Raw genomic sequence first — 25,689 nt, 5'->3', positions numbered from 1 at the left:
AACAACATAACCCCAACTTAGTTGTTGAACGCAATTCCAGGGAATTCGAACGTATGCAGGAACATTTGAACTTCGTTGCACGGGTTTCTTCCTATACGCTGACTGGCCAATCCAAGGAAATGCAGCCTGACGCCTCTCAGCGGCTGGTCCCTTGTCTTTGCGGGTGAGATTGTGCAGAAACCAGAGATACACCCCACGTGCATATTATCAAGGTTCGTCAGGGACCTTAATCAATTTCATCCAGTCAAAGGCACGCACAGAGTTCCCTTGGACCCCTCGAATACCGGTGGAGCCCGGTGCCCTGCAGCGCTAGCCCCGCCAAGAGTCCTTTTGTGAATGCTATCGACCAGTAGAATGTTCTTATCTTCCCACTGACAGGACCCTTGAAACATTTGTTCTCGCTGCAACACTGAATAATTACTTGGTATCATCAGAACAGAGGTAACTGCCAACCCCTCAACAAGATTCAGTTGAGCGAGGACTACTACGAAAACAATGTATAAATACACCGCCTGTCCCCTTCAGTTGTTTCTTCCAACGTGTGAATAAAGCTTTTCGCATCCTACTTCTGAATACTATACTGTGCACTCAACTCCCGTCATGGCAGCCTTATACAAGGTCGCTCTCGTCACCTTTGGGCTCATGACTGGAGCCAACGCATGGGGTTCCTTAGGACATGCAACAGTCGCCTATGTCGCGCAGAATTACCTATCTTCCGACACAGCAGCATGGTAAGCTGTCCATCAAGCAAATCACTCATTTAGCTAACACATCCAGGGCCCAGGGTGTTCTCAACGACACCTCCACCTCATACCTAGCCAACATAGCCTCCTGGGCTGACACATACCGCGCAACAACCGCAGGCAAATGGTCCGCTCCCTTCCACTTTATTGACGCAGAAGACAGTCCCCCAACAGACTGCAACGTGAATTACGAGCGCGACTGCGGAGACTCGGGATGCTCAGTCTCTGCCATCGCAAACTACACCCAGCGTGTCAGCGATGGGAGCCTCTCAGCCGCCCACATTGACGAGGCGCTGAAATTTCTTGTCCACATCATCGGTGATCTCACTCAACCACTCCATGACGAGGCTTATGAAGTCGGTGGCAATGATATTGCTGTTACTTTCAATGGCTACAGTGATAATCTGCACTCGGACTGGGATACATACATGCCCGAGGAGTTGATTGGTGGGTACTCACTGGCTGATGCGAAGTCGTGGGCTACTACCCTGATTTCGGAGATTAGTACTGGGAGCTACAAATCCGAGGCCGCGAGCTGGATTGAGGGTGATACTATCAGCGATGCTGTTACCACTGCTACGCGGTGGGCGTCAGATGCAAATGCCTATGTATGCACCGTCGTTATGCCGAATGGATCCGCGGCGTTGCAGACAGGAGATCTGTATCCTACTTATTACAATTCTGTGATCGGGACTATTGAGCTCCAGATTGCCAAGGGAGGATATCGGCTGGGAAATTGGTTGAATCTGATCTACCACACTAAGGTTGCGAAGCGTGATCTTGGAGATGTGCTTGAGGAACGAGATGCCGCTCCGGAGACAGCTGACTGGATGCCAGTGTCTCGTCCGTTGAGTCGGGCTAATATCGCTAGAGCTGCTATGGGTGGATCTTGCTGTGGTTCTGAGAAGCGGAATCACGCACACTGACCTTTTACTGCCGGTCGGGTATTGTAGAGTTGTTACATGAGCGACAGAGATTGATATCGGGGAATTTGCAAGAAAACGAAGTCATGGTAACGTCTTCTGAGACAAAGTGGCACAAGCCTTCAGATATATATTTTACATCTAGTTACAATCATGTTTATTTTGCAGCAGAATTTTTAGCATTGATGTTAATTGAATGTTGGTTTTGTTATTTTCAAATATCGTGCGCCTCAATGTTGAACTTGTCAACGCTGCCACTTTCGAAGATACGAAGTCATGGTTGTTTCTTTGAGATACTTCCAGCTATATTGAATTGGAAAAAAAATTTCCATCAGGCATTGGTGATAATTGTCTCATGGCCCGAAGGCTCTGAAGTAGCAAATACGTTAAGATGCAAACATCCCCTGGAAAAAGAACTCCGATAGGGGGAATCGAACCCCCGGCTGTCGTGTGAGAGACGACGATGTTAGCCACTACACCATATCGGACTGGTATGATGAAACATCAGATTAGGTGTATCGTTATATCGTTATCTCTTTGGTGTAGCGTCATGTAGCCTTTACACTTTTGCCGTGCGTGGTAGTTTAGGTATAGTACCCTCACCCCCCCCAACCCGACATCTCTCTTCTTGATAATTTTTTCTTGCGCTCCTCCCTGCAGATATGAGGCATTTTTACTATAAGCCATTACGACGTATTCATGAGGCTAAAATATGCAAAAAAAGTAAGCAGAAAAAAGACCGGAGCGCATAGAAGGCTATAGTACCTAAGAATTGTCAGTCATAGATATTGATAACATTAGGGAGCGAGAGGACGAACCTGGATAGACTGCTCTGAAATTAAATACTGTTTGACCCCAATCTCCTATTTAGGAACATTTGAACGTGACCGTAGGAGAAACTAGCTATAGTAGGTAGTAAAGAGTAAATTAAAGGTACTAGTGGCTGATTTATAGAGCCTCCTATCGCTGCGTCTTCACATCTCATCACCGTAAGCCTGGAATCTTCCTCAAATGAGTCCCAGAGGGCGCCAAGATGGTATTCATGTCGTGTTTTTACCACACAAACTGCCGACTTATTCTGGTAAATATTGCTGAACTTGGAGTATAACGAATCATTATGTTAGGGATTGCCCTCTGAAACTTAGTAGTATCCATTCTGTTGAATCCTGGAATATGCCTCACCTGTCCTCCACTACTGCTTAGTTACACTTGCGAGAGTTTATAGGGAGGATCATAGTTGCCCGGGTCTGTTGTATTTGTCGTGCCGTTCCAGCAATACTGCTGAAAACATATCATGCACCTCTCTGGAACGCTGGTGCTGGTGCGCTCTAGACTCCGACTCAAGATCGCACAGCCTAAGCATGTCGCCCAGTCGGAATCGACTGTTGCGTTGCCCAGCGTGGCGACGTCATAGCCATTCTCAATAATAGCGTTGCGCTCTGTAGTATTATACTGCAGGTCGAACGTGGATACATTTGACTGGTAGACGTACGGCGCATTCGGAATATAGACTACCAGAGGCGCCGAGCCGCTCACGTTTGAGCTATTACAGCCGAAAAAGGTGGGATGATTGTTAAGTCCTAGGTTGATGAAGGTGTTCTGGTCTGGCACGGACGGGAAGGCAAGATCGCTGCTGTGGCCCAATGAGCTAAGACTGCGCTGGTATGTGGCGACCATGGCAGTACCGTTCGGCCACCGTGTACTCGTATCGGCAGAAGAATCTAGTGCTATGATCACATCTACTTTGCGCTGCGGCTGTAGCAGAGGCTCCAGTGGGATATTTTGCAGATCCTCGCCGCCATCTACCAGGCTTAAAACAGTCGAATTGGCGTATTCGGACTTGCTGGTGTATAGATAGAAGGGGTTCGGCTCGTATACTGCAATATCATTGTTGGCCTCTCCGATCGAGCCCAGGATCCGATTGATGGAATTCTTCATTGCCTGAGAGGCTTCGGTGTTGTTGATCATCAGGAATGCCTGGTTGAAGAGTGATGATGATGTCCCCATGACGAACCCCGCGTTGTCGAATCCCCGAACGCACTTTTCAGCTGTGGGAAGCACCCCCGCAGAGAATTTTGATGCGAGAAACTGAACAGGCACGAAAGCCTCTAAGGGCGGATTGAATGTTCCGAATTCCCAAGGGTTGAATTCAAACACTGTTGTGTTATCCGGAATGAGAACCTGCCCAGGAGCTCTACCATCTGCTACAATAATTGGCATCGGCATACTACCCTTCTGGAAATCCGTGCTTAACGCAATGGATGACCAGGTGTAGTCGATACCACCTTCAGTATCATTTATGAGTTGGTAAGCCAAGGCCCGACCCCTTGATTGCCATATCAGCACTAAAGTGTAGACGTAGGAAAATTCTCAGTCTTACCAGTAGTCAGTGATGGAAGTGTTATAGCCCGCACTATATTTTCCGCTCACGGCGTCTTGTATCTGTAAGAAGTATTCAACTGTCCGAACATCGAAATTTTGGCTCTGCGTCGGGCCAACCAAGATGGAATCTTGGAACAACCACACATTTTTACTATCTCGCAGAGTTGTGATGTCCGTAAAATTGTTAAGATAGATACTCCCTACAAGCCAACTGCCCCCACTCAGTCCCGTGAGGTAAGTTGCTGACTGCAGGATGCCTCCTAAATGACCTCGCAGACTGGAATTGACCGTTCGAGAATCGAAAGCTTGCAGGGCGCCACCGCCATTCATTAGCGCTCGGTAACCACCGCCAGATGCAGCGATCCCAATATTTGGGAGCGCAGATGCATTGGCAGCATTCCTCTCGATGTATGAAGACCCATTCAGATTTCCCAAGTCTAGTCGGGCGAAGAATTGTATCATCGGGTCCACGGTTGCATTTCGGCGTTTTTCTAGCCATTTAGTTTCGTTGATCGATAATGTCGACCCATTGCGGATGGATGGTCTGTTATTAGAACAGACTTTGCTCTGTGGGGTGTATCCATCAGGGGCATCAGGAAGTGCTCTCCTGGTGAGTGGTGATAATTTTGTGATTAGCGAGTATTCTGACTGTGGGTTTGCAGTCCTCCCTCGTATGATACTTCGGTCATTGGGAAGAACATGGGCTGATAGGTGGCTGTATACCCCTTGACATGTAAATATTATAAGGAGCAGCTTGAACATGTTCAAAAAATTCATTTTGATAATTGATAGCAAATTAGAAGCTAGTGGGTTGCAGGGAGTGCCTTGCTTCCGAATCGCGAAGAGTACATCCAAAAGTTTTAGCACACGACAGCTTGGTAAGTATAGTGGTCCACTAACACAATAAGTTACGAGTTAAAATATCAAGGGTAAGATGCTGACGATAAGACTCTTGACGGGTCCATGGACCGACGTTCAAATTAATACGATGGAGCTAGTCATTCGCCACTTGGTCCGGCATCCGTTGATTCCCGCCATTCCTGGGGTCATAAACAACCCAACCTAACTGATACTAGTATCTACTAAAACTCACTAGCGCAGACTTAAACCCGCTCGAACTTTAAGAACCATGAATTTGGGATGTCTCAATAGCGTTTAGAGTTCCAAGGCTACTGTCCTTTCGAACACAACTTGAATTGACTGGATACTTCACTTCTAAGGTTAACAGAGTTGTCGATGGCCTGGATTTGCTCTTGGACCAGATGAATAAATAGATCAGCTATTCTGAGTATGTAATCTGGCAGAGAACCCCTGCCGTTGTCCATCAAAGGAGGCCGGTTGCGAGATACGGACAATAATTACCGGGCGCATTTGACGATGCCTGTATCTAGAATCAATGTGTCATGCTTTCATTGAAGCTCGACATTTGCAACAAGCATTAGGATAATTTAGAACTTCTGATTATTGGTTTGTTCAAGAAATTAGCTCCAGGAGTTCATGTTTCCTATAACTTGTTTAGAGTTTTCAGAGCTCTCAGTCGAACGTCATGAGTTGGTCTGTCTAGGTTGCAACAATTAGTCAAACAATCAATCACCGGCTGCTGAGAATGAATTGGGACAATTTATGATAAGTCATGCGTCATAAATAATGATACTTTGACCAAAATGAATTAGAGTTATGCTTGGACATGTAGTCAGGTGACCTCCGTTTGCTCCAGAGCTTCTCCCACCTCTATCCCTCTCTATTACTTCCTTCTCCATCTCTCTCGAAATAAATATGTTTTCCGTTCAACTATCTCTTTCCACGCTAACATGTAGCACTTTTCTTCCCCTGGAAGACAGCAGGATCTAGCCGTCGACACCTATTTTGCGACAGCCTTTTGTGCACTTGAATTCAGTCTATGGTTAGGGGGATTGCTGAATTGAAAATACTTCGAGTTTGATTCAGAAACAACTACAGACAACACTCACCCCGGCTTATTATGGAGCTAATGACTCATGGATGAGAGGGTGAGAGGGTGAGAGAAAGCCTCCTGGCAGATCCGATATTTTTAAGAAGACAATGCCGCCACAGGGGGAACTCCAGCTCTTTCCCGAGCTAAACCCATCTCCACCTCTATATCGACTCCATTGGACAATCTTACGGTTCCAGTACTGTTGGCTGTCTCAAGATAGGACTCCCCATTTTGGACATACCATGCCAGTTGTTTCTTGAAGCTTCGCACCAGCAAAGGTGGTAAAACTCGCTGTGCACGGAGAAGAAGGAGGAAATCCGAATGAAACCCTTCCCGTTGTACGAGCATGTCGATCAGCCAGTCAACTGCCCCAATCCCCATACTCTTTGGATCGTTTATTTGCGACGCTATTTTGTGGAGGATTCCTTCGGGCAAAGTCGACTGGTAGTCAAGAGCTCGAACAGCACCCCATCTGACCTGCTCGTCCGGATCGTTCATTCGGGCTACTAGCAAGTCCAAGATATCATCTGATAAATTTGACTGTTGACTGAGGACTTGAAAAGCAGCTAGTTTGACCCTCTTGTTGTGATAATCGACTCGTGCCACTATCGCAAGACGGTGTTTCTCTGACAGTGACGGGTAAATAACGCTGACTGCTTGCATGGCAGCTTCTGCAACTTCTGCATCTGAGTCCTCAATCTTCGTCATGATTTTGTCGATGATCTCTGGCAAATCTGACAAGTATGACTGGCTGCTCACGGCATTTATGGCGGCTGTCCTGATGAGAGAATCTTCATCCTCGATACAATCCACGATCTTAACAAGGACCCCCTTTGGTAAGTTGGACTGATGTTCGAGAATTTTCAGGGCGGCTTTTCTGGTGAGCTTGTTTTTCTCAAGTTTGGCACCTATCTCGTGGACGGTTCCCTTTGCTAAGAACGCCTGGCGACATAGGGCACTGATTGCTGCCGTTCTAACCTGAGTGCTGTCAACCTCAAGTTGCTCCACTATCAATTCAAGAATCAAATCTGACAAGTCTGACTGTCCCGCCATTGCTTCAATGACTGCGCATCTCATCTGCTTGTTCTGAGATCCCAAATGCATTACCAAAACCCTGAGGGCTTCTTCTGACAGTTTCGACTTGTGACACCAGGCTTTGAAATCGACAGATTGGGGCCATTTGTCTCCATCCCTGATCCCTACCACGATTCCAGTAAGCAGATCATCTGGACAATTCGAAATCTGACTTAGAACCTTGAGGCAAGCCGCTGGAACTCTAGTGAGTCTTAAATTGACGAGAGCCGCCAATGATCGAGCGAGGTTCTCTGGCAAATTTGATTGTCCACGTAAGGCATTTATAGAAGCCCATTTGACGCTGTTGTGTTGATTATTGATTTTTGCCGCTATGGATTCAATCACTTCTGTGGGCAAGTCCAATTGAAAGCGCGCGGCATCGCTGGCAGCCTCTCTGACATTCTTGTCGTGATTTTCAAGACTTGCAACAAAGTCCTTCAATTTTTCTTTCGATATCAACTGGCCGCCTAGGACGCGGCAGGCAACTCCTCTTCCCCTGTGATCTAGATGCTCCAATCTTGCCGCTATGGTGCTGATAAGTTTGTTCGATAGTACATGAGGGCCCAGGGCGTATCCGGCAGACTGTCTCACATCGTGGTCTTTATTCTCAAGATGCAAGACCATGGAGTAAAGAGTCTCTTCCGTTAATTTGTCTTTTGAGCGTCCGAGCAGCCCAAGTATGGATTTCGTTAGCTCATTTGATATCTGGGCGTTTTGAAGAAGCGACGTCGCAATTTTCATGATTTGAGATGGTATCTGACGACGCTGTTTCATTGAAGAAACAGCTATCATCTTAACCTCATCGTTCTCCTGTAGCACGCCAGCCAGGGCTTTCTCAGGAAATTCGATCTCACTCAATAGCGTAATTGCTTCCTTGGAAAAATTGCGATTCAGGTCCCTAATTGACTTGCATTGGAATACTAACCATGTGGATAAATGGCCTTCAAGCTTGCTCCGAAGTGAAAATGACTCAGATTGAGCTTCGTTCAAGCAATGCATAAGAAGCCGCTGATGGACAGGGCCTAGGAGATCAAGTGGTTTCCCATCCAGTGCCCTAAAGAATCTCTCTGTCTCTTTTGGTTTCTTGTCCAAGTCTAGTAGACCAGCAACAAACCGCCAAACTATGTTGTAGCGAGCGTTATATTTGTTTCTCTCCAGAAACTTTTCTGTTGGTATTGAGACTTCCATGCCGGTAGTCAGATCCAAAAATCCTAAGTTCTTGTTGGCTTTCCAATGGCGCACGAAATACCGCGCGGCAAAATACTCCTGAAATGTCAAGTGAAGGAAGTGGTAGTGCCTTTTTTCTAAGCGCGAATGAGCTCTCGAAGAAAGGTCAGAGCTTCTTAAAAAGGATAGCTTGCTGAGCACATGATCAAATGTCTTGGTAGGTGCGGCTCGATTTGTGATTTCATCGCGATCTTTGGGTTCCAGAATATGCTTGCGATGAGTGGGCGAAAAATTGACGAGATTGGAACACATTCCAGCAAAGGCAAGACGCTCTAAAATATGAGGCACTTCTCCAGATAGTTTGTGATATTCAGGTGAGGCAACTAAATACTTTGGACGCTCGAGTTTTTCATTGTCTTTCTCCCAAAGCTTTGCCTCAATAGCAGCGTAGATAGCGGTCATTGTTTGGGGATGAATGGCCTGTTCCTCAAAGTCATCCCACTTCCAACAGAGGGCATCTAAGAGAATTGGGATTCGCATGAGACTTTGGATCAGACGATGCTTTTCAAGATATGATAGGATCTGCGTGCACTTGTTCTGATCGGCGAGCTGTGTGCCGGGAAAGTATCGGATAACATAGTCTTCGACTTGATGAGGGTAGAACCCAATAGTCTCCAACTCAAGATGAAATTCTCTACTGAGTCGCATCGGAAGTGATGCATGTGGGCGAGAAGTCACGATGATGTTAGGTAGTCCCACGAGGTATTCGAGTAGCTTATGGCCTCCGTTCAATTCTTCTGATACCTCATCCAACCCATCAAGGAGGAAGAGTGTCCTGCGATACTCTGATGATTGCAATGCAGCCCATACATCATGAGCAAGGACCTGCTTTCCTGGGATGTCGAAGAGATATTCCTCACGAAACAGGTCTTCGATGTCTTTAACCATTCCGTTTGTCTTGAGTTCTCGTAGAGGTAACCAGAATATACGTTCAAAAAGGTCATTCCACAGGCGACCTTTAAGAAAATCGTAAACAATTTTTTTGCACAGTGTCGTCTTTCCAATACCAGCACGGCCTCGAATCAACACTCTGCTTGGTACTTGTCGTCCTGCGCGTTCTTCGAAGATATCTGGTAGATTAAACTGAATTTCTTCATCAGGTGTTTCTACTTTCAGTCGAGTGGTGAGTGAGAATGGAGAAGGTGTTTTGGCACCTCAACTTTCTTGGAGGATCCATTCTCTTTGACTTCCTCCTCCACAATAGCAAGATTGATGTAGCATGTATTCATCGGTAACAAATCGCCAGACAGACGTTCAATGTGAAGTCTCCTCTTGTCGTTGTAAAATCTTTGTAATTCTTTGTCCATTTTTTGAAGTGGACTTGCCTCGCGGAGGTCTTCAAGATATGCATCTACATTGGAAAATCAGCACACTCTGTAAGGTAATATCAGGCATATATTGGAAATAGATCAGACAAGTATGCGTGGTATTCATGCTCAGCTAAATGAAGTATTATTTGCCCCTAATTTGGCAAATCTGGCTTCCAGCTCATCGTCCACGGACCCTTTTCCGTCTTGACCCACAATAAATGATGCGGCATTCAACTCACACTTCTTGAGCGCCGCTTCGTAGATATCCACGATGTTACTCAACACGCGCTCGAGGTTATCCTGATCTGGCTGGCTCGGGCCAAACTTGCACACCGTACTGTGGTCTGCGATGAGCATGACGATGTTCTCGCGATCTCCTGGCAGGTTAAATCGTGAGCTGTCTCTTGAGACAACCTAACGCTGCGTCATTATAGTAGCAAACCCATACCCTAGCCTTTTTTTACTTACTGTATCCTTCGAACCCCAAAAGGAGATGATACTGTACTTTTCTAGTTGATGCCTCCACTGTTCATGCATACCATCCGAGAAGATGCTTCCCTTCTTCAATGTCTCTAGCACATTATGCTTCTTGTATCCGAGAAACTCAGCAATTCTGGCAGGCACATTTCCAAAGCCAATCAAGATACCGTTGCCGCCACTGTGCGGTGTGGCAAAAAATGCCAGCCCTGTTGCTGCCTCTTTAATCGATTTATGACTTTGGTTGTTGTTGTTGTGCGCATTAATTAACGCCTGCTTGATCAGTAGACCACCCATACTATGGCCAAGAAACAGGATTGGCCGGGACTCTGCGCGTTTTCGCTTCGTTCGGATTGCCTCAAGCAGATCATTTGCCTTGTCGATAAAGGTGCCCTGGTCTTTCCCATAGACCACTGTGGCGTCGTATTCGTAAAGGAAGATGCGCTATTCAGGCACTGACGAGGGTAGGTCGTCACGAAGCCAGAGGCGACCTTTTTCTCCCGATGGCGTGCGCCATGTATCCCACGCGTGGTCAGCCTCAGCTTTGTTTAGAGGGTTCAGGCCGTGGACTGCGATGATGCTGCATATTGTAAGATAGGGCATCGCTTAGAGAGCGTAACACCTACTCGACCTTAGCGGTATCGATTTGTTTTGTAGTTTCTGCTGCCGGGTCGGGGTGCAGTTGTCGTAGAGGCTATTTTATGTGAGTAGGGCCACGTGTATACCGGTCTGCAGCAACTGACCATCGTGAGAATTTGAACACACAGCTTGTCTGGTTGACCAGACGTTGAATCCTGCTACGGATATAGGCTGCGGAGATTTGAGAGAAAGGCCGCAGCCCCGTCCAGCTGAAATCGCATTCAACACCACTTGTCCATCTTGGGTTTAGCCTTGGCCCCAGGTGAAGCGAGCCAGTCATGATGAGCGCTAAAAATCCTACATAGCATAGTGTCTAGGTGGCTTCCTGAATAGGCCTAGATTAACAAATACTTTCACTGTAGTTGGGTTCGGAATCTTGTCTCAGTCAAATTTAACTGGAAGCTGGCTTTACCAACTTTTATTGGAGTGTGGGGTCGGCTGACCCCGGCCCGTTTGCTCCAGCGCATGCAGGTCTCAGTTAGATCTCTCTTTCTCTCTCTTTCTCTCTCTTTCTCTCTTTCTTGTCCCTTGAGTATGTTCCCACGTAGCCATTTCTTCCACTGGCCGACAGATCAGCTGTCGACAATTTTGATGTTGAATTCGAGTAGGCATACTGACTCTAGTCATTACTGTTACTCCCAGTGTGCCACTTATAACATCCTATGGATATGGGATGGATGTTAGGTGTTATAGCAATCGCCGATTAGGTGCATCTGTAGGGCGCATATAGTAATGTTATTGTCATATCAGCTTGGTTTTTAGGATTTTTGTCCCCAACCACTCCATTGTATGCACGCACTTCATTAGCTCCACTTCTGTAGTATCGTATTCTTCGTACAAAGTCTCACAAACTGGTTAATGAGTACAATCACGTGATGGATTGCGCTCACGGATTTGATTCGATTTTGTCTCGCCGGTTAACTAAAACAATAGTTACTATATGGCCTTATCATGGTTATGTAAAAGATTTACTATTTTGATAAGGTGTAGTCTATGGGTATAGTATACTAGAGGCTTTCTGCCACGCTTTTCGCGCAGAGCCTACCTATGTATTATACCATATCTCCTACTTAGTTTCCCACTGTGTCTCAGTCTCCCACTCAGTCTTCCACTCAGACTTCTACTCAGTCTCCTACTCAATAATCTACTCAATCTCCTACCCAATCTCCTATCTAGTATTCTACCTTCTTTCATGCCGGATTAGTTAAATAGTCAAAGGGCTTTCCAAATGAATATATAGCGCAAAAGAAACAAATGAAGAAGAAAAAAAAAAGGAAAGAGCAGAAAAGTGAAATGGAAGGAGGAGGGAAAAGAAAGAAATTCGACAACCAAGGCAGTATCCCCAGCCTTTGTTCTCAAGCCGGAGAAGTGACTGATTTCTTTCTCTTTTCTTTGCATTAGGACATAGTATAGTCTGTATTTTCCGTGGAAAGAGCTGAGAGACCTCAATATTCAGTGACTTGAGGAAGAAAAGGAAACATTCGAAAATTTGTTTGGAGTATAAGGAGAAGCAAATGCGGTCAGCGACTGCAGCCCATGAGGTCCGAGGAAGTTGAAAAGCCAGACAACAGAAGACTGATATGGCCCGACATGTACACTCATTCGCCGCACTGACCCCATCACCTCCATCCCCACATCTTTGCCCCACTCAACAACAAGGCGCGGCCTGGAGTTTCAAAGCCGACTCTTGATTATCGGTCCGGGGATGCATTATGCCGGTTCATGGCATGATCCCAGTCAAGCCACGTTGTATGACAACATACGTTCACCGGTCACCTGGTCACCTGGACAGAGACTCCATGTGGATACCGGGGCGGGTCTTCCGACCAGAAAACAAAGATCGCGGGAACGAATCCAAATCAAAGGATGCGGGTGGTTGGATTTTCACCGATCGGCTTTCAAAGGTCTGAGCGCGAGGAAATTTGTTCCCGACCCGATCGACTCCGATATCGAACGTGGTGTTGGACATCTCCCGTTTCGGTCATGAGTTTCCTGGAACTTCTGAGCGGCATGGGGTACCCCTTCGCCTCCGTACATGGGGTACGCGAAAACTTACGTGGGGGAAAATTTGGGGACCACGGAGATTTTCCCTGTCGTTGGATCTGGGGCAGGTAAAACGTGCATTGGATGATATTTGATTGGAGAGAATGTTGTTAAACTGGAGAAGCCCCCTCATGTACTGTACCCCAGGGTCCACAATGGGGAGGATTTCGGACAACTTCCGTTCCCCAGATCCAGATCCCCCCGCGTCTATGTAAGTGTAACCTGCCGCACACGGTTTGGCTTTTTTTTTTCTTCATTCTCTCTTCAAACTGTTCTTCTGCACTGCCAAATTGTCCAAGGACCCCTGTTTTCGGTCTCTGTGATATTTTTTCTCTCGAGTTCCTGGATCTATACAAAGCTTATCTATCCGCCAAGCGCCATGGCACTCGCCAAGCTGCGTGGGAAGAAGCTTGGCCGCGTCATTAGCCTCATCGGTGCCGTCGGTTTTATTCTACAAGGCTATGACCAAGCTGTAGCTAACGGATTGCTCACCTTGGCTTCTTTCATTACTGTGTTCCCGGAGATTGACACATTGAATACCACTGGGGCACAGAAATCGCACAATTCGACCATCCAAGGTGAGTAAGGATATTTTCTCCGAAGAATGTGACACTGACATGATATGACAGGAACTACGGTCGCGATCTACGAAGTCGGATGTGCCCTCGGTGCATTTGCTTGTGGTTTTCTAGGTGATCGACTCGGTCGCCGAAGAACTATATTCTTTGCAGGATGTATCGCCTTGGTGGGAATCATCATCCAGGCTACACCCTTTTCTCTCGGCCAGCTGATCGCGGGTAGAGTTATCACTGGTATATATATCCACCCAGGTGTCTGACTTCATGACCTCTACTAACATATCCAGGTCTGGGTGTTGGTGGCTTCACCGCCACAATTCCTATGTACGTATCCGAGTCCTCCGATGCCGAAGCCCGTGGACGAATGGTTCTGCTCCAGGGTTGGTTCGCCATTGGTGGTGTCGCTTTTGCGACATGGTTAGAGTTCGGTCTGTACTACGCAGGCACCAACTCTGCTAGCTGGCGATTCCCTATCGCATTTCAGGCCATCTTCGCCATCTTCGTCGTCTCCTGCATTCTATTCATGCCCGAGTCACCCCGTTGGCTCGCGAAAGTAGGCCGAATCGAAGAAGCGGCAGAAGTACTTGCACGCCTGGAAGACGTCTCTGTTGACTCGGAACATGTGGCGCAGGAACTGGAGATCATCCGGCAATCCCTTAAAGAGAACGAACAAGATGAAGCATCAGCCTCTTCTTCACCTTTCGCGCGTACCAAGAACCGCCATCTCCACCGCACTGTCCTCGCGATTGGAGTGAACATCCTGGCCCAGATGACCGGTGTCAACATTATTACTTTCTACTCCGATACAATCCTGGAAACAAACCTCCACTACTCAGGAACCATTGCGCGTATCGTCTCGGGGTGTCTACAAATCTGGCAATTCTTCGCCGCGGGTCTAGCCGTCCTCTTAATTGACCGCTTCGGCCGTCGCCCCCTCCTCATCACCGCTGCGATCGGTATGACAATTGCTCAAACCTGTCTCGCAGGCTTATCCAGCGACCTCTCCAACACGGGCGCAGCAAGTGCTTCGATAGCATTCTACTTTGTCGCGCTATTCTGCTTTCCCATCGGCTTATTCCTCGTTCCATTCATGTATGCCGCGGAAATTGCTCCTCTCCGCACCCGTGCAAAGGTCACCGCTATGTCTGCGGCGTCGAACTGGATTTTCAGCTTCGTCCTCGCTGAGGTCTCGCCGACTGGATTTGCCACAATTGGATACAGGTACTATATTGTTTACGCATGCATCAGTGCTTTTGGTCTAGCTTTCTTCTACTTCCTTTGTCCGGAAACGAAGGGACGTACGTTGGAGGAGATTGATGAAATCTTTGTGAACTCGAAGTCTTTCTTTGACACTGTTCGCGTTGCAAAGGAGATGCCTTATCAGACGGAGCTTCTCGCTTATGCGGAAGATACTGAGAAGATGGGTATGGAGGGTGAGAGGATTGAGAACGTCGCCTTGGAGAAGTCTGAGTGATAGATATTTTGAGGATGTCTCGTTGATTGATGAATGTATACAAGGTTTTAGATGTATTGGTTACATTAAATGTGAAATGACACATATGATTAAGGACTATTTCAGGCAATCAATCCCTCAAGGTAGCACTTCTCTCATCCCTACTCTGCAACGAAATACACTCATACATCCCCATCCGAATACTCTTCTACACTTCAACTACATTTCCACCCCACCCTGACCACCACCGACGTGTGTGGCGCTCCCACAGCCGTCGCAGTGGATCTCCAAACCCATCCGGCTAACTCACCCGCCCAATCGACGAAAACAGACCACTACGACTCGACGCGTTCGGGCAATGGTTAACTTAACAAGCTCCCATGTGTTCAGGGGCAAAATGTATGATCATTAGATCCAGGAACAAAAACAACAAGACGAGATTCAGGTTTGCAGTAGCATGATTGGTGTGGATACAGCAAGTGCTTAGACTCGGACGCCGATGGTAGCCTCAAAGCATTCCTCGTGGAATTCACATGTAGATCACATTCCGCCGGCATATGAAACAATGTTCGTCGTCGGGAAAGAGCCGTGGGAAACATACTCCGGCTTCCCGTTTTCGTAAGTGGCTTTTTTGGCTAAAGAAGTTTATTTCGAGCTCCGGCTTACATTTCAACTGCTGATCATTGAATTCCAAGGTAATCGCTGTACCTGTTTGAGCATTGAATATGCATTTTGCAGCGATACCATGGTTCCTAGGACAATGAACAAGGGTCAAAGTTTCCGGTAATTTCTTGCACTTTGTTTTCGTCAGGAACCAAAAGTTGATTTGAGGGGTTCGCCAATGAAACTGATGATGTAGATATGGTGAGGTCATAGTGCAATGCATTAGGCTGACAGTTTATTTTTATCCGGGAATCGGATTAAGCTTATGGTACTTTTGTGGGGAAGATAGGTCCAGAGTTCAGACATTCCAAATGAAAGAATCTCCAAGTGAAAAATATTATCAGTGCGCGAATATATCCCTTGGGATCGACATGATCGACAAAGGACGCATGAACACGGCGATGATGATAGCTTCGAGTTGTAAATGACTCTTCCTTGAGCCTATTACCTGCACATCTGGTGTACTATGTAATCATTGACATCGGAGATTTAACTTCTTTAAACTTAAGTTGTTGAAGGTGTAAGTTTGTCTGCATTGTTTGGCGTTCCTCGTGATCTTGGCACGCGGAGATAATTCATGTTCAGATGTTGTTGGTATGTTATATTAATTCTTAGTTCAAGCGACGCAAATTGACCAACATTCGAATGCGTCTCTCTTGTATGCATGAGTAAAACAGGGATACAATCAGTTGAATGTAATTTCCTTCTTAATTTGCATCAACTCTAAGATGATCCATATGCCAGGTAGAAAGCTCGGATGTCATCCGGAATGCGGGCTTTACCGAAAACAGCGAGCCCCAGAGTGTACCTACATTTCTGTCAGCCACAAGGGGCAGGTTGCATTCCACGATCTTTGAACCACCTCATCTAAGAATCTTCGCCAACGTTACATGAATCTGAGGTCCCCAAAGACATAAATAAGGCAATCCGTCGCCCCGTCTTGCCGTTTCTCATCCACACTCAAAAGCCTATTCCAACCTACCAAACCAATCTACTTTGTGAGTTACGAGCTGTCTATCCAGCGGAGCTCATCAACTTATCAACCACAGCTCTACCATCAACATGAAGTTCATCTTCGTTACTCTTGCTCTTGCCGCCTCCGCCATGGCCGGCGTCACCGGTGATAAGGGCGACAAGGATACCAAGAAGGCAACCTGTGATGTCGACCAGACCGTCGTCTGCAAGGACAACGGCAACGGCGGTCTCATTTCTCTGGGCAACATTGCCAACGGTGCTCTCGGTGACTCCTGCTCCGGTGATGTCTACTGCTGTGACAAGTCCGGCACTGAGGTAAGATCTGCTCGAATCAATCATGTCCAGTTCCTCGCTAATCAAGTATTCAGGACGGCAACCTCCTCAACCTGGATGTCAACGCCCAGTGCTCTCTCGCCCACCTCCTGTAAGCGTCTGTTGCCACTTTGGCTGCAAGCCACATGGCCAAGCAGATCGCGATGAGCTCTGTATGAACTTGACTCGCCTTATGCGATGCATGTATTCTATAGTTACAATCAACAGGATTATTAATTCTAATCATCAAACCTTTGGAATTCATGTAAAGAAATTTCCAATCCCCGCACTTCGCCCGTGTAACCCACAAAGGAACGGCCCTGTGGGGACTAATGAGCCGCAAAGCTTGATCTCCAGTTCCCCAGGAGCTCCACTCTGGGTTTGACTTAGTGAAATTTAGGAAATAGAAGATATTTACAGAAATTTTTAAGTCCCGCATTTGGATATGTAGCATTGTGGCTTTTTGGTGGCGTTTGTGGTCCGGAGAACCCGTCCAGGGCGCAGTGGGGATAGAAGCTTCACTTCTCATTCCTACCAATCTGTACCAATCTGGTCTCGACATTTGCGCTGGAAGTATCTTCCGAAACGCCACATGCGCCACTGACAAGTCTCCACGCAATGACTTTGCATGCCAGATACGCTGCATGTCCATGGTATGCTGGAGGTGATGATCATTAACTATGCCATCTCGTGGCTAACGGCCATCAATCGAATTTTTGTATGTGTGGCTACATATCGATCATAAATCAAGATCTACGAAAATTTATGCATGCTGATACGGAAGATACGAATATTCCATGATAAAGTTCCAGGTTCATTAAAGATTAAGATACATATTCCTTCTCGGACATCTAAAGCAGGTTGTTCAGGCTGCACTGGAGGTCGAGGTTCAGGTTAATCAAACCAACCTAGAATCAAAATTAGTATTGGTCCGCCCAAGCTTTAGTTAATAGAAAAACATACCTGGTTGACATCCTCAGAGTCGCAGCAGTAGACATTACCGGAGCAGCTCTCACCCAGAAGACCGTTGAGAAGGTTGCCCAGAGACAGCAGACCACCGTTTCCGTTGCCACTGCAGACGACGGTCTGGTGGACATCACAGGTTGGCTTGTCATTGTCATTGTCATCATCCCAATCCTCGTCATCGCCCTTGTTGCCGTCGACAGTGGGCATAGCGATGGCAGAAGCGGCCAAAGCCGCGAGAATATAGATGTACCTCATTTTCGATGTGGGTTGAACTTTGATCTGTATATCCAAGTCAGAATATGATATGGCAAGCGACAGGTACAGGTGTAATATACCGGGGATGATAGAGGATGAGATGGGGGTTGAAAATTTTCAGGTAGGTCAGCTCAGGGGTTTTAAATGATTAGCGTGCGACCCAAATAGAATGACCTTCATAGTCATTGACGTAGATGAAAGCAAGCCATTTTCTACAGCGTAGTATGACTCCACAAAGTTGTTCCTATTGTATACCTGCATGGTCAAATCTGGCTAGGAACACTTCCGGAAACGGGATCGCGACCAGAGTGAACAACCAACAACCTATAAAAGAGATTTAATGATCCACCACCGGGACCCACATATAGCCAAATGCGATAGATAAAACGAGAGATCAAATGGCTCACGAAAATCGGGCGTCGAAGAAGGAAGGGCTTGATGATGATCTATAACGTCTCATTTAGAGTCGATGTCACTGTCTTATGCAACAGCGATAATTGGGCGAATAGTAAGTTCCTGGCTTGAGAATTACTTATTGGGTTAGTACTTCGACTTCGGTAACCAGCAAATTCAGGAGATGCTGCATTCAAATTTTCGAAGCTGTCTTGTATAACTATCTTGTACTCAAAGGTTAGGGTTTACACCCACAGTTTAATGGAAGCTGAGTGGTCGGTGCAAGGGATTTCTCAGCAATAATTTATCTGTAACCTCGAGAAAATGGGTTTCCCGTGGATGGCTTGATCTTCAAATAATTTGTTTCTATTGAAAATGCATGTATTCTTACAAACTACCGGATTTGTGAAATCGGAGCGTTTGAGCACCGATTTCACGAGCGACCGCTTCGCCTATATACTACCTTGATCATTCCCAGATATATAAGCGCAGAAGATAGAACCCAAAGATCCGCATTTGCGCCCCAGTCGTCGACGGATCTCACCTATTCCGTTGAGATGGCCATTGAACAAACGTCGATGGCTTTACCAAACAGGAAAAGATCGGCCGGTTAAACAGCGATCTTGAGCTTCAACAGCAGTGCGAAGTAATCGATTCCGAATAATTTACATAGAATTAAATTACAATCCAATCCACGTCTAAATAGATTGATCCACCCGACTCTGTATCAGCCGAATATCATCCCTAAAAGCCAAAAGCACCAACGAAAAAAGCAACGTCACAGCCAACCCAACGCCCCCATAATCGTTCGCGAAAACCACAACCCCATACCCCCCAACATACCCCAATTCCTTCGGAACCAAGCCCCAGCTTTCGTCCGCCAGCATTGGAATTACAGCCAATGCAAACGACCCGACTAAGCCAATCTCAGCACCAGAGGGCTCGCCCTCGCGTAGACGCGCAAAGCTAACAGCAAAAACGGCGCTGAAGATGTGGCCCAGGATAATCGCCGCGGGTGTCTTGGTGCGGATTGATTCTAAGGCACTACCGATGAAGGAGAAAAGGGCGAGTACTAGGGAGGTGTTTGTGGGAAGGGATTCGAGGGATTGTTGGATTGTTCCTGTGCGCGTGTATGCGATCGCAGCTGTAGTGAGGAAGAGGGCGATTGCCAGGGTGCCGGGGTTTGGTCGAGACTGGGAGATTTTAGTTGTTGGGTAGATTGAAAGCTGAAGGGTCTTACCATGGCGTTTCTGGTTTATCATGTCATGAAATGATTTGCGTTTGGTTTTCGTTATTTGGAAGCGTCGGAGAGTGGATGTTTACGGCCTTTATATTCAGGCCAAAATTATCTGACGGGGTAAACGGCTGGTTATAGTAGGCGGTGTTCAGAGCGGTCTGACTTTCAGCAGTTTGGTTGCAGTAACTAATTGTTTCTGCGTAGTGGAAGAGAGTGAGATCAGCTGAGAAATACCACGGTTCTCGGGATCACCATTTGTTTTACTTTAATTATGAAAATCGATTGGCCATAGAGCCCACCAAGCTTCCCCTTAGCCAATATGTACTATGATGAGTGATGGCATTTGCTTTCTTTATGATTGGACTGAGAATAAATTGCATAGTATTTATTGCTTTCCTTTACAGGTTCTCGTTCATGAACTCAGAAATGTTCTTGACAGCCAGATCAACATACTTTTCGCGATCATAAAAGTCCATATGTGTTCCATTAGGAACAATCAGCTTCTTCGTAGCACCTCCAAGTAGCTTATCGAGCTTCTCAGTGTGCCACAAAGAGCCTGCCTTCTCACCCGCGATGAGCAAAGTGGGCTGTGTCAGATAAAGATCCGCGAGGTGAAAAGCATCGAAGTTCAGCACGAGTGGAAAACTCCGAAGCAACATTTTGTTGCAAGCACGAGGGTGCTGAGCTCTCGGGGTGAGGTAGTAATCGTGAGCCTCCTTCATATCAGCGGGAGTCTTGTCGTCCAGCTGGGGAGGCACATAGGGTGCGGCTGCAGGCTCGGCTCCGTTGTTTTCGGCGGTGATTTGCTCAGATGCCATGTCGAACGCGCCAATCTTTTGTTTCGGGTCTTCGTCGGCATCCCAGCCCAGACGTGCCGAGTCGCCAATGTTGACCATACTGACCGTGGCAAGGGCCTTCAGGCGGTGGTCTGCCTTAGCGGCCGCGGCCGCATATCCACCTCCTGCACATATACCGACGATGGCGATTCTATCAGGGTCGACGAAGTCGAGTTTTTCGAGGTAGTCGACGACACTGAAGACGTCGCTAACACGTTGCGAGGGATCCTCGAGGAAGTGGGGCTCACCGCCACTTTCGCCCTGGTGGGACGCGTCGTAGCAGACAGTCACGAAGCCATTTTGGGCGATCTTCTTCGCGTAAAGGCCTGCAGTCTGCTCCTTGACACCACCACCGGGGTGGACGATGACAAGAGCTGGAGATCTAGAGGATGTGGTTGGCTTGTGGAGGAGGCCGGCCAATTGGATGGGGCCCTTCTGGATGGTAATGGCAGACATGAAAGCTTGGGGTAATGAGTCTGGGAAATATGCAATGAAAGATCGGAATGTTCCTATTGAGCCTCAGAATTATGGTGAGGTGCTGCTTGAGTCTTATAACTTCCCAACTTGAGATTTGATGATGACGTGACCCCGAATCTTATCGGCGAGTCCGAGAATTAACGGACTTAACTTGTCATCTTATCCAGGCGGAAATGGCCTGTAAATGATGGCCTGAACTTTACATAGTCATCACTTAATTAACGCCTCTATCTCCGATTAACTAAGATCCGTCAAAGTCACCTGAGATCGAGTGTTTCTTTGAATTGAAACCTCGCTAGACGATACCCGTCCTGTGGATCCGCTCCACAATTGCCGCTGCTCAACCAGTCAGCCACTCCGGGTTTTATATCTTAAGTCCGGTGTAGCCGTGACTCTCTATGATCTGTGCTCAATTTTTGTTGCTGCATCATTCCAACAAGAATCACAATGATAATAATAATAGTAGGCATAGAACCACATTCTTGGCTGTACAATTTCCTAAATCCACTCATGGAGGCTATCTTACAAGTGTCGATATTTTCTGCTCTGGAATCTGCAGGGCGGCCATAACATGTCCACAAAGACCACCAAAAAAGACCCCAGCCAAGCCCGGGCTAACGCACAACGGATAAACTTCAACTGTACATCTGCGCTTCCATCCGCTAGATTGTCGAGAGTATATAGATTATATAGATATCCATAGACCGACACCGTCGACATCGTCTCCTCGTCTCCAAATACTTCCACACCAGCATGAGCATGTCTAGATCGCCCCAGCGCCAAAACGCGGGTTGAAGCGGGTTTTAGACCAAGGACCGCTTACGGGTGCCCGCCCCTGGATTCTTGGCGGATACCCGCGGTACCCTGCGGGTAGACCCCATTTGACACATTCTCTATGCGGCTATTTTTGTTGATAAACATGGCTAGAAAAATAGGCCTTTGCTTTTGTATAACCTTGTAGATAAGACGACAAGGGACCGCATGTGGCGACGGTAAATGAGGCACAGTCCGATGATAAATTTATATACATTTGGTTTATTAATATCCAACAAAATCAGTTATAATACAAGTTATAATACAAGCATTGAAGGGGAAACAGAATAAAATGTCTTGCTCAGAGAGCAAATTGCAAGACTGCGACAAGTCCACACATAAGGCTTAGACCTCCAGACAGAATGCTCATCTGGGAGACCGAGGCACCAGTATAAATAGCACCGCTGGAGCTCAGAGTCGAAGATGCTGGGGTAAAGCTACTACCGACGACTGACGAGGAAACAGAGGCGTAAGTAGCACTGGCGATGGTAGCGATCTTGGGGCTCGTTTTGAATAGAGCAGAAGGAGCCGGTGACATGGATGAAGCAGAAGACATTGTGTTGAAGCCGATAGCTTTAGTGGTGATAGAAGTGGATACAATTTCAACAGAGGTGCCCGATTTGACGGTTTCAACACCTGTATCGATAGATCCTTCAGAAGCTGTACCCGAGAGAGAAATTTTTCCTGAACCAGAGTCTGAACCAGAGCCAGAAGATGAGCTGGAGGTCGAGCTAGAGCCTGACACAGAGGTCAAGCCCGATTGGATTGTGTCTTGACCATTCGTGGCAGAATCGGATTTAGCTCCGGAATTTGTCAAAGTCGACCCGGACGCGGGGATAGAGCTGCTGGAAGAAGATTCCGAATCTCCAATGGAAGAGCCGTGGGCAGCACTTGAGGTTGGGACTGAGCCAGAATATTCCTGGGCAGTAGAGCTGGCAATAACAGATCCCCCAACCGGATACACCGTAGTGCCAATGGCTAAAGTCGTAGTGGTAGCATGGGCTGTCTTGGATCTCAGTGGGCAGTCAGTAACTGAGGATGGGCACTCATAGATGGTTGACACGCTTGTGGCGTAAATTGTCTCCGTGGTGAGGGAGCCAGCCTGGCTAGTAACGGTACTCTCAGCGCTGGCAGCATTGGCCCCAGCTGGGTACACCGTAGTTCCAATGGCTACGGTCGTAGTGGTAGCATGGGCAGTCTTGGATCTCAGTGGGCAGTCAGTGACTGAGGAAGGGCACTCATAGATGGTTGACACGCTAGTGGCATAGATTGTCTCCGTAGTGAGGGAGCCAGTCTGACTAGCCCCAGCTGGGGTTGCACTTGCAAATATGATTGGGTGTCCGGTAATGGTGACAGGATAGACCGTGGTTCCAGCGACGAGAGTTTCGGTAGTAGTGTGAGCTGTCTTCTGAGTCAACGGGCAATCAGTGACAGTTGATGGGCACTCGAGAACAGTAGAAACGCGAGTAGTGAAAATTGTCTCTGTAGTGATTTGGTCACCAGAGTCAGGGCCAGTTCCAATCTGGGCAGTAGCAGTAGCGGCAGACTCGCCAGCGGTAACAGGGCAGATTGTGGTGGAGACAACGACGGTTTCGGTAGTCAGATAAGTCGTGCGTTGCGAGGCTGGACAATCGATAATATTCGAGGGACAAGCGGTGACAGTGGCAGTGCGAGTAGTACAGATGGTCGAGGTAGTGCTTTGACCAGATCCAGAGCCAGAGCCAGAAGAGGCAGAGCCAGAGCAGCCAGATCCAGAGCCAGATCCAGATCCAGAGCCAGAACCAGATCCAGAACCTGAACCAGATCCAGAGCCGGAACCAGAGCCAGAGCTAGGAGAAACACCCGATGTAGTCGGGGCAATTACAGCAGCAGATGAGCTCGAGCTGGCAATGAGAGGAGTCGATGTGTGTACGGCGGCAGATGAGCTTGAGCTGACCACAAGAGGGGTTGACGTGCGTACAGCGGCAGATGAGCTTGAGATGACCACAGCAGGAGTCGATACGTGCACGGCAGCAGATGAGCTTGAACTGATCATAGCAGGAGTCGACGTGTGTACAGCGGCAGATGAGCTCAAGCTGAGAGCGAGAGGAGTGGACGCGTGCACGGAGGCAGATGAGCTCGAACTAACCACAGCAGGAGTTGATACGTGCACAGCGGCAGATGAGCTTGAGCTGATCACAGCAGGAGTCGACGTGTGTACAGCAGCAGATGAGCTTGAGCTGAACACAGCAGGGGTCGATGTGTGTATAGCAACGGATGAGCTTGAGCTGACCACAGCTGGAGTTGAAATAGGCACTGCGACAGTCGATGTCGTGCAAAGATCTTCCTCATATGTCACAGAAACGGCGTCAAGGTAAAAGTCTGGATAGCCACTATCGCAGGCTCCAGAAATTTGAAGAATCAAATAGGTACCTGGTAGAGTAATGGTTTGCGATACTGTAGTCCATTCACCAACATCGCTGGTAATTGAATCAAGTCTCAAGAGATAAGAAATCTCGCCATTTGAGATATAATCGGCATTCAATGTACAAGATTCGCCATCATTTAGGGTGAACTTGTAGTCGAATGAAATAGTATACTGGTCGCCTTTCGTCACATCGTAGATGAAATTCTCGATCCCGTATGCAGTGTACCCATCCCCGTCTTCGGCTACTATCTTACTATATATCATCGAACTTATCAGCAACAATTTCCTATACTGGATTATCTGGACGGAGAAACTATACAGGTAGTATGAGCCTTCGGCTGCGAAGGTCGCATCCTCCACGACACCACTGCCTGATCCGAATGCGATGGCCTCCCACGTACTAGTTGAACCAAGCTCAAATCCACCATTGGTCATAACATTCACCGCAGTATTCGCACAGCTTGTAGTAGTCCCTGATGATACCGCCAACGCGGGGGCTAATGCCAAGGCTAAAGAAGCGAGTAAGAGGCCTTGAGAAGGCATTTTCATGTAAAGTAGAGCAAAAGAATGGACAAGGGAGCAAAGTCTCTCAGTAAGCGAGTGAATATCTGCAGTTTGGACGAAAGGGATTGACAGTGACTGCAACAAGAGGGGGGGGGGGGGAAGGAAAGATAAAGATGATAAAAAAAACTTCCTTAAGAAGAGAAGTTAAGGATTTTGAGAGCGTGACTTGGTTTCTACTATGTTTTTAGAACCAGATATTTAGAGCGGCATCACCGATATCTAGAGCCCCACCAAGTGGATGCGTAACGCCATGGCTCCTCCTTCTAGTGATTCACCAAGGCGGACCCTGAGGGTTGACTTATTTACACCAATCGTTGGATTTTTAATACCGCTCTATATTTCCTCATTGAATCCGGATTGTTATTGCGAAATATCGAGACCAATCTCTCAATTCGCGCTTCGAAAATGAGTTCCTAGAATCAAGAGATAATAGGAGGATGTTTACCCCATTGAATTATGAATTCGATATCAATCAATACTAAAAGGTCTTTAAAGCATTTCCTGTTTAAGTAGGAAGAATTATTATTGAATAGGGGTACATGTTCAGCTCACAAAATATCCTCCTCTGCGCCTGTCATTCCAACTCGGTAAAAATAAGCGACCATCGGCTCTCAAAATATTTTTCTTTCTTTTATTTCCTTCTTCTTCCATTACTTTTTTTTTTTTCGTCTTAAAGTTCCACTGGCTCCGGAATTGACATTATTATCTCTGATCTTTACCCACTTATTAAGCTCGATCGCATGGCCCGTGTAAAAATTCCCATTTAAAGCTATCAAGTGCCGGTAGAGACCCGGAATGAATAAAAGTTAAACATAGCCACTTCATCAACACCGATTCTGAAAGTAATTTGCTTACAATCATGTATCAGAGATATTCGATTTGCTTCAGGTTGCATGTGGTAGCTGCACATAATCTAGTCTCGGATATTCAGAGTATCCTGGGTGATCCACCCCGGTCCAGATAGATCGCGCTTTCGATGGCGAATATT

At 47.1% G+C, this 25,689-nt stretch overlaps 9 protein-coding genes across 9 annotated transcripts; 3 read left to right on the top strand and 6 right to left on the bottom strand.

Moving 5' to 3' along the window:
• Positions 1–600: 600 nt before the first annotated feature.
• On the top strand, positions 601–1,669 carry N7520_002494 (S1/P1 nuclease; the record flags this gene model as incomplete). Its single annotated transcript, XM_057136429.1, has 2 exons — positions 601–731; positions 778–1,669. The coding sequence occupies 2 exons, from the start codon at positions 601–603 to the stop codon at positions 1,667–1,669; spliced, it is 1,023 nt and encodes a 340-aa protein (XP_056999115.1).
• Positions 1,670–2,869: 1,200 nt separating this feature from the next.
• plb2 (lysophospholipase Plb2) lies at positions 2,870–4,510 on the bottom strand (the record flags this gene model as incomplete). The annotated part of the gene is made up of 2 exons (XM_057136428.1): positions 2,870–3,992; positions 4,047–4,510. The coding sequence occupies 2 exons, from the start codon at positions 4,508–4,510 to the stop codon at positions 2,870–2,872; spliced, it is 1,587 nt and encodes a 528-aa protein (XP_056999114.1).
• A 1,588-nt stretch (positions 4,511–6,098) lies between these two features.
• On the bottom strand, positions 6,099–10,836 carry N7520_002492 (uncharacterized protein; the record flags this gene model as incomplete). Its single annotated transcript, XM_057136427.1, has 7 exons — positions 6,099–9,386; positions 9,458–9,654; positions 9,853–10,027; positions 10,082–10,503; positions 10,567–10,670; positions 10,717–10,784; positions 10,834–10,836. The coding sequence occupies 7 exons, from the start codon at positions 10,834–10,836 to the stop codon at positions 6,099–6,101; spliced, it is 4,257 nt and encodes a 1,418-aa protein (XP_056999113.1).
• Positions 10,837–13,151: 2,315 nt separating this feature from the next.
• Positions 13,152–14,824, top strand: N7520_002491 (sugar porter family MFS transporter; the record flags this gene model as incomplete). Its single annotated transcript, XM_057136426.1, has 3 exons — positions 13,152–13,350; positions 13,402–13,584; positions 13,638–14,824. 3 exons carry the CDS (start codon positions 13,152–13,154, stop codon positions 14,822–14,824), a joined length of 1,569 nt encoding a protein of 522 aa, XP_056999112.1.
• Positions 14,825–16,528: 1,704 nt separating this feature from the next.
• Positions 16,529–16,869, top strand: N7520_002490 (uncharacterized protein; the record flags this gene model as incomplete). The annotated part of the gene is made up of 2 exons (XM_057136425.1): positions 16,529–16,756; positions 16,810–16,869. The coding sequence occupies 2 exons, from the start codon at positions 16,529–16,531 to the stop codon at positions 16,867–16,869; spliced, it is 288 nt and encodes a 95-aa protein (XP_056999111.1).
• A 735-nt stretch (positions 16,870–17,604) lies between these two features.
• N7520_002489 (uncharacterized protein) lies at positions 17,605–17,974 on the bottom strand (the record flags this gene model as incomplete). The annotated part of the gene is made up of 2 exons (XM_057136424.1): positions 17,605–17,661; positions 17,717–17,974. 2 exons carry the CDS (start codon positions 17,972–17,974, stop codon positions 17,605–17,607), a joined length of 315 nt encoding a protein of 104 aa, XP_056999110.1.
• A 1,091-nt stretch (positions 17,975–19,065) lies between these two features.
• On the bottom strand, positions 19,066–19,629 carry N7520_002488 (uncharacterized protein; the record flags this gene model as incomplete). The annotated part of the gene is made up of 1 exon (XM_057136423.1): positions 19,066–19,629. The coding sequence occupies one exon, from the start codon at positions 19,627–19,629 to the stop codon at positions 19,066–19,068; it is 564 nt and encodes a 187-aa protein (XP_056999109.1).
• Positions 19,630–20,002: 373 nt separating this feature from the next.
• On the bottom strand, positions 20,003–20,896 carry N7520_002487 (alpha/beta hydrolase; the record flags this gene model as incomplete). Its single annotated transcript, XM_057136422.1, has 1 exon — positions 20,003–20,896. One exon carries the CDS (start codon positions 20,894–20,896, stop codon positions 20,003–20,005), a length of 894 nt encoding a protein of 297 aa, XP_056999108.1.
• A 1,135-nt stretch (positions 20,897–22,031) lies between these two features.
• Positions 22,032–24,680, bottom strand: N7520_002486 (uncharacterized protein; the record flags this gene model as incomplete). Its single annotated transcript, XM_057136421.1, has 3 exons — positions 22,032–23,353; positions 23,573–24,390; positions 24,457–24,680. The coding sequence occupies 3 exons, from the start codon at positions 24,678–24,680 to the stop codon at positions 22,032–22,034; spliced, it is 2,364 nt and encodes a 787-aa protein (XP_056999107.1).
• Between the last annotated feature and the right edge of the window lie 1,009 nt (positions 24,681–25,689).

This window comes from Penicillium odoratum (assembly GCF_028828045.1).
Source record: "Penicillium odoratum strain IBT 22623 chromosome Unknown utg000002l_segment0_segment0, whole genome shotgun sequence".
Taxonomy (NCBI): domain Eukaryota; kingdom Fungi; phylum Ascomycota; class Eurotiomycetes; order Eurotiales; family Aspergillaceae; genus Penicillium; species Penicillium odoratum.
Note: the sequence above shows the minus strand (reverse complement) of the source record. Positions and strands in the feature narration are given on the sequence as shown.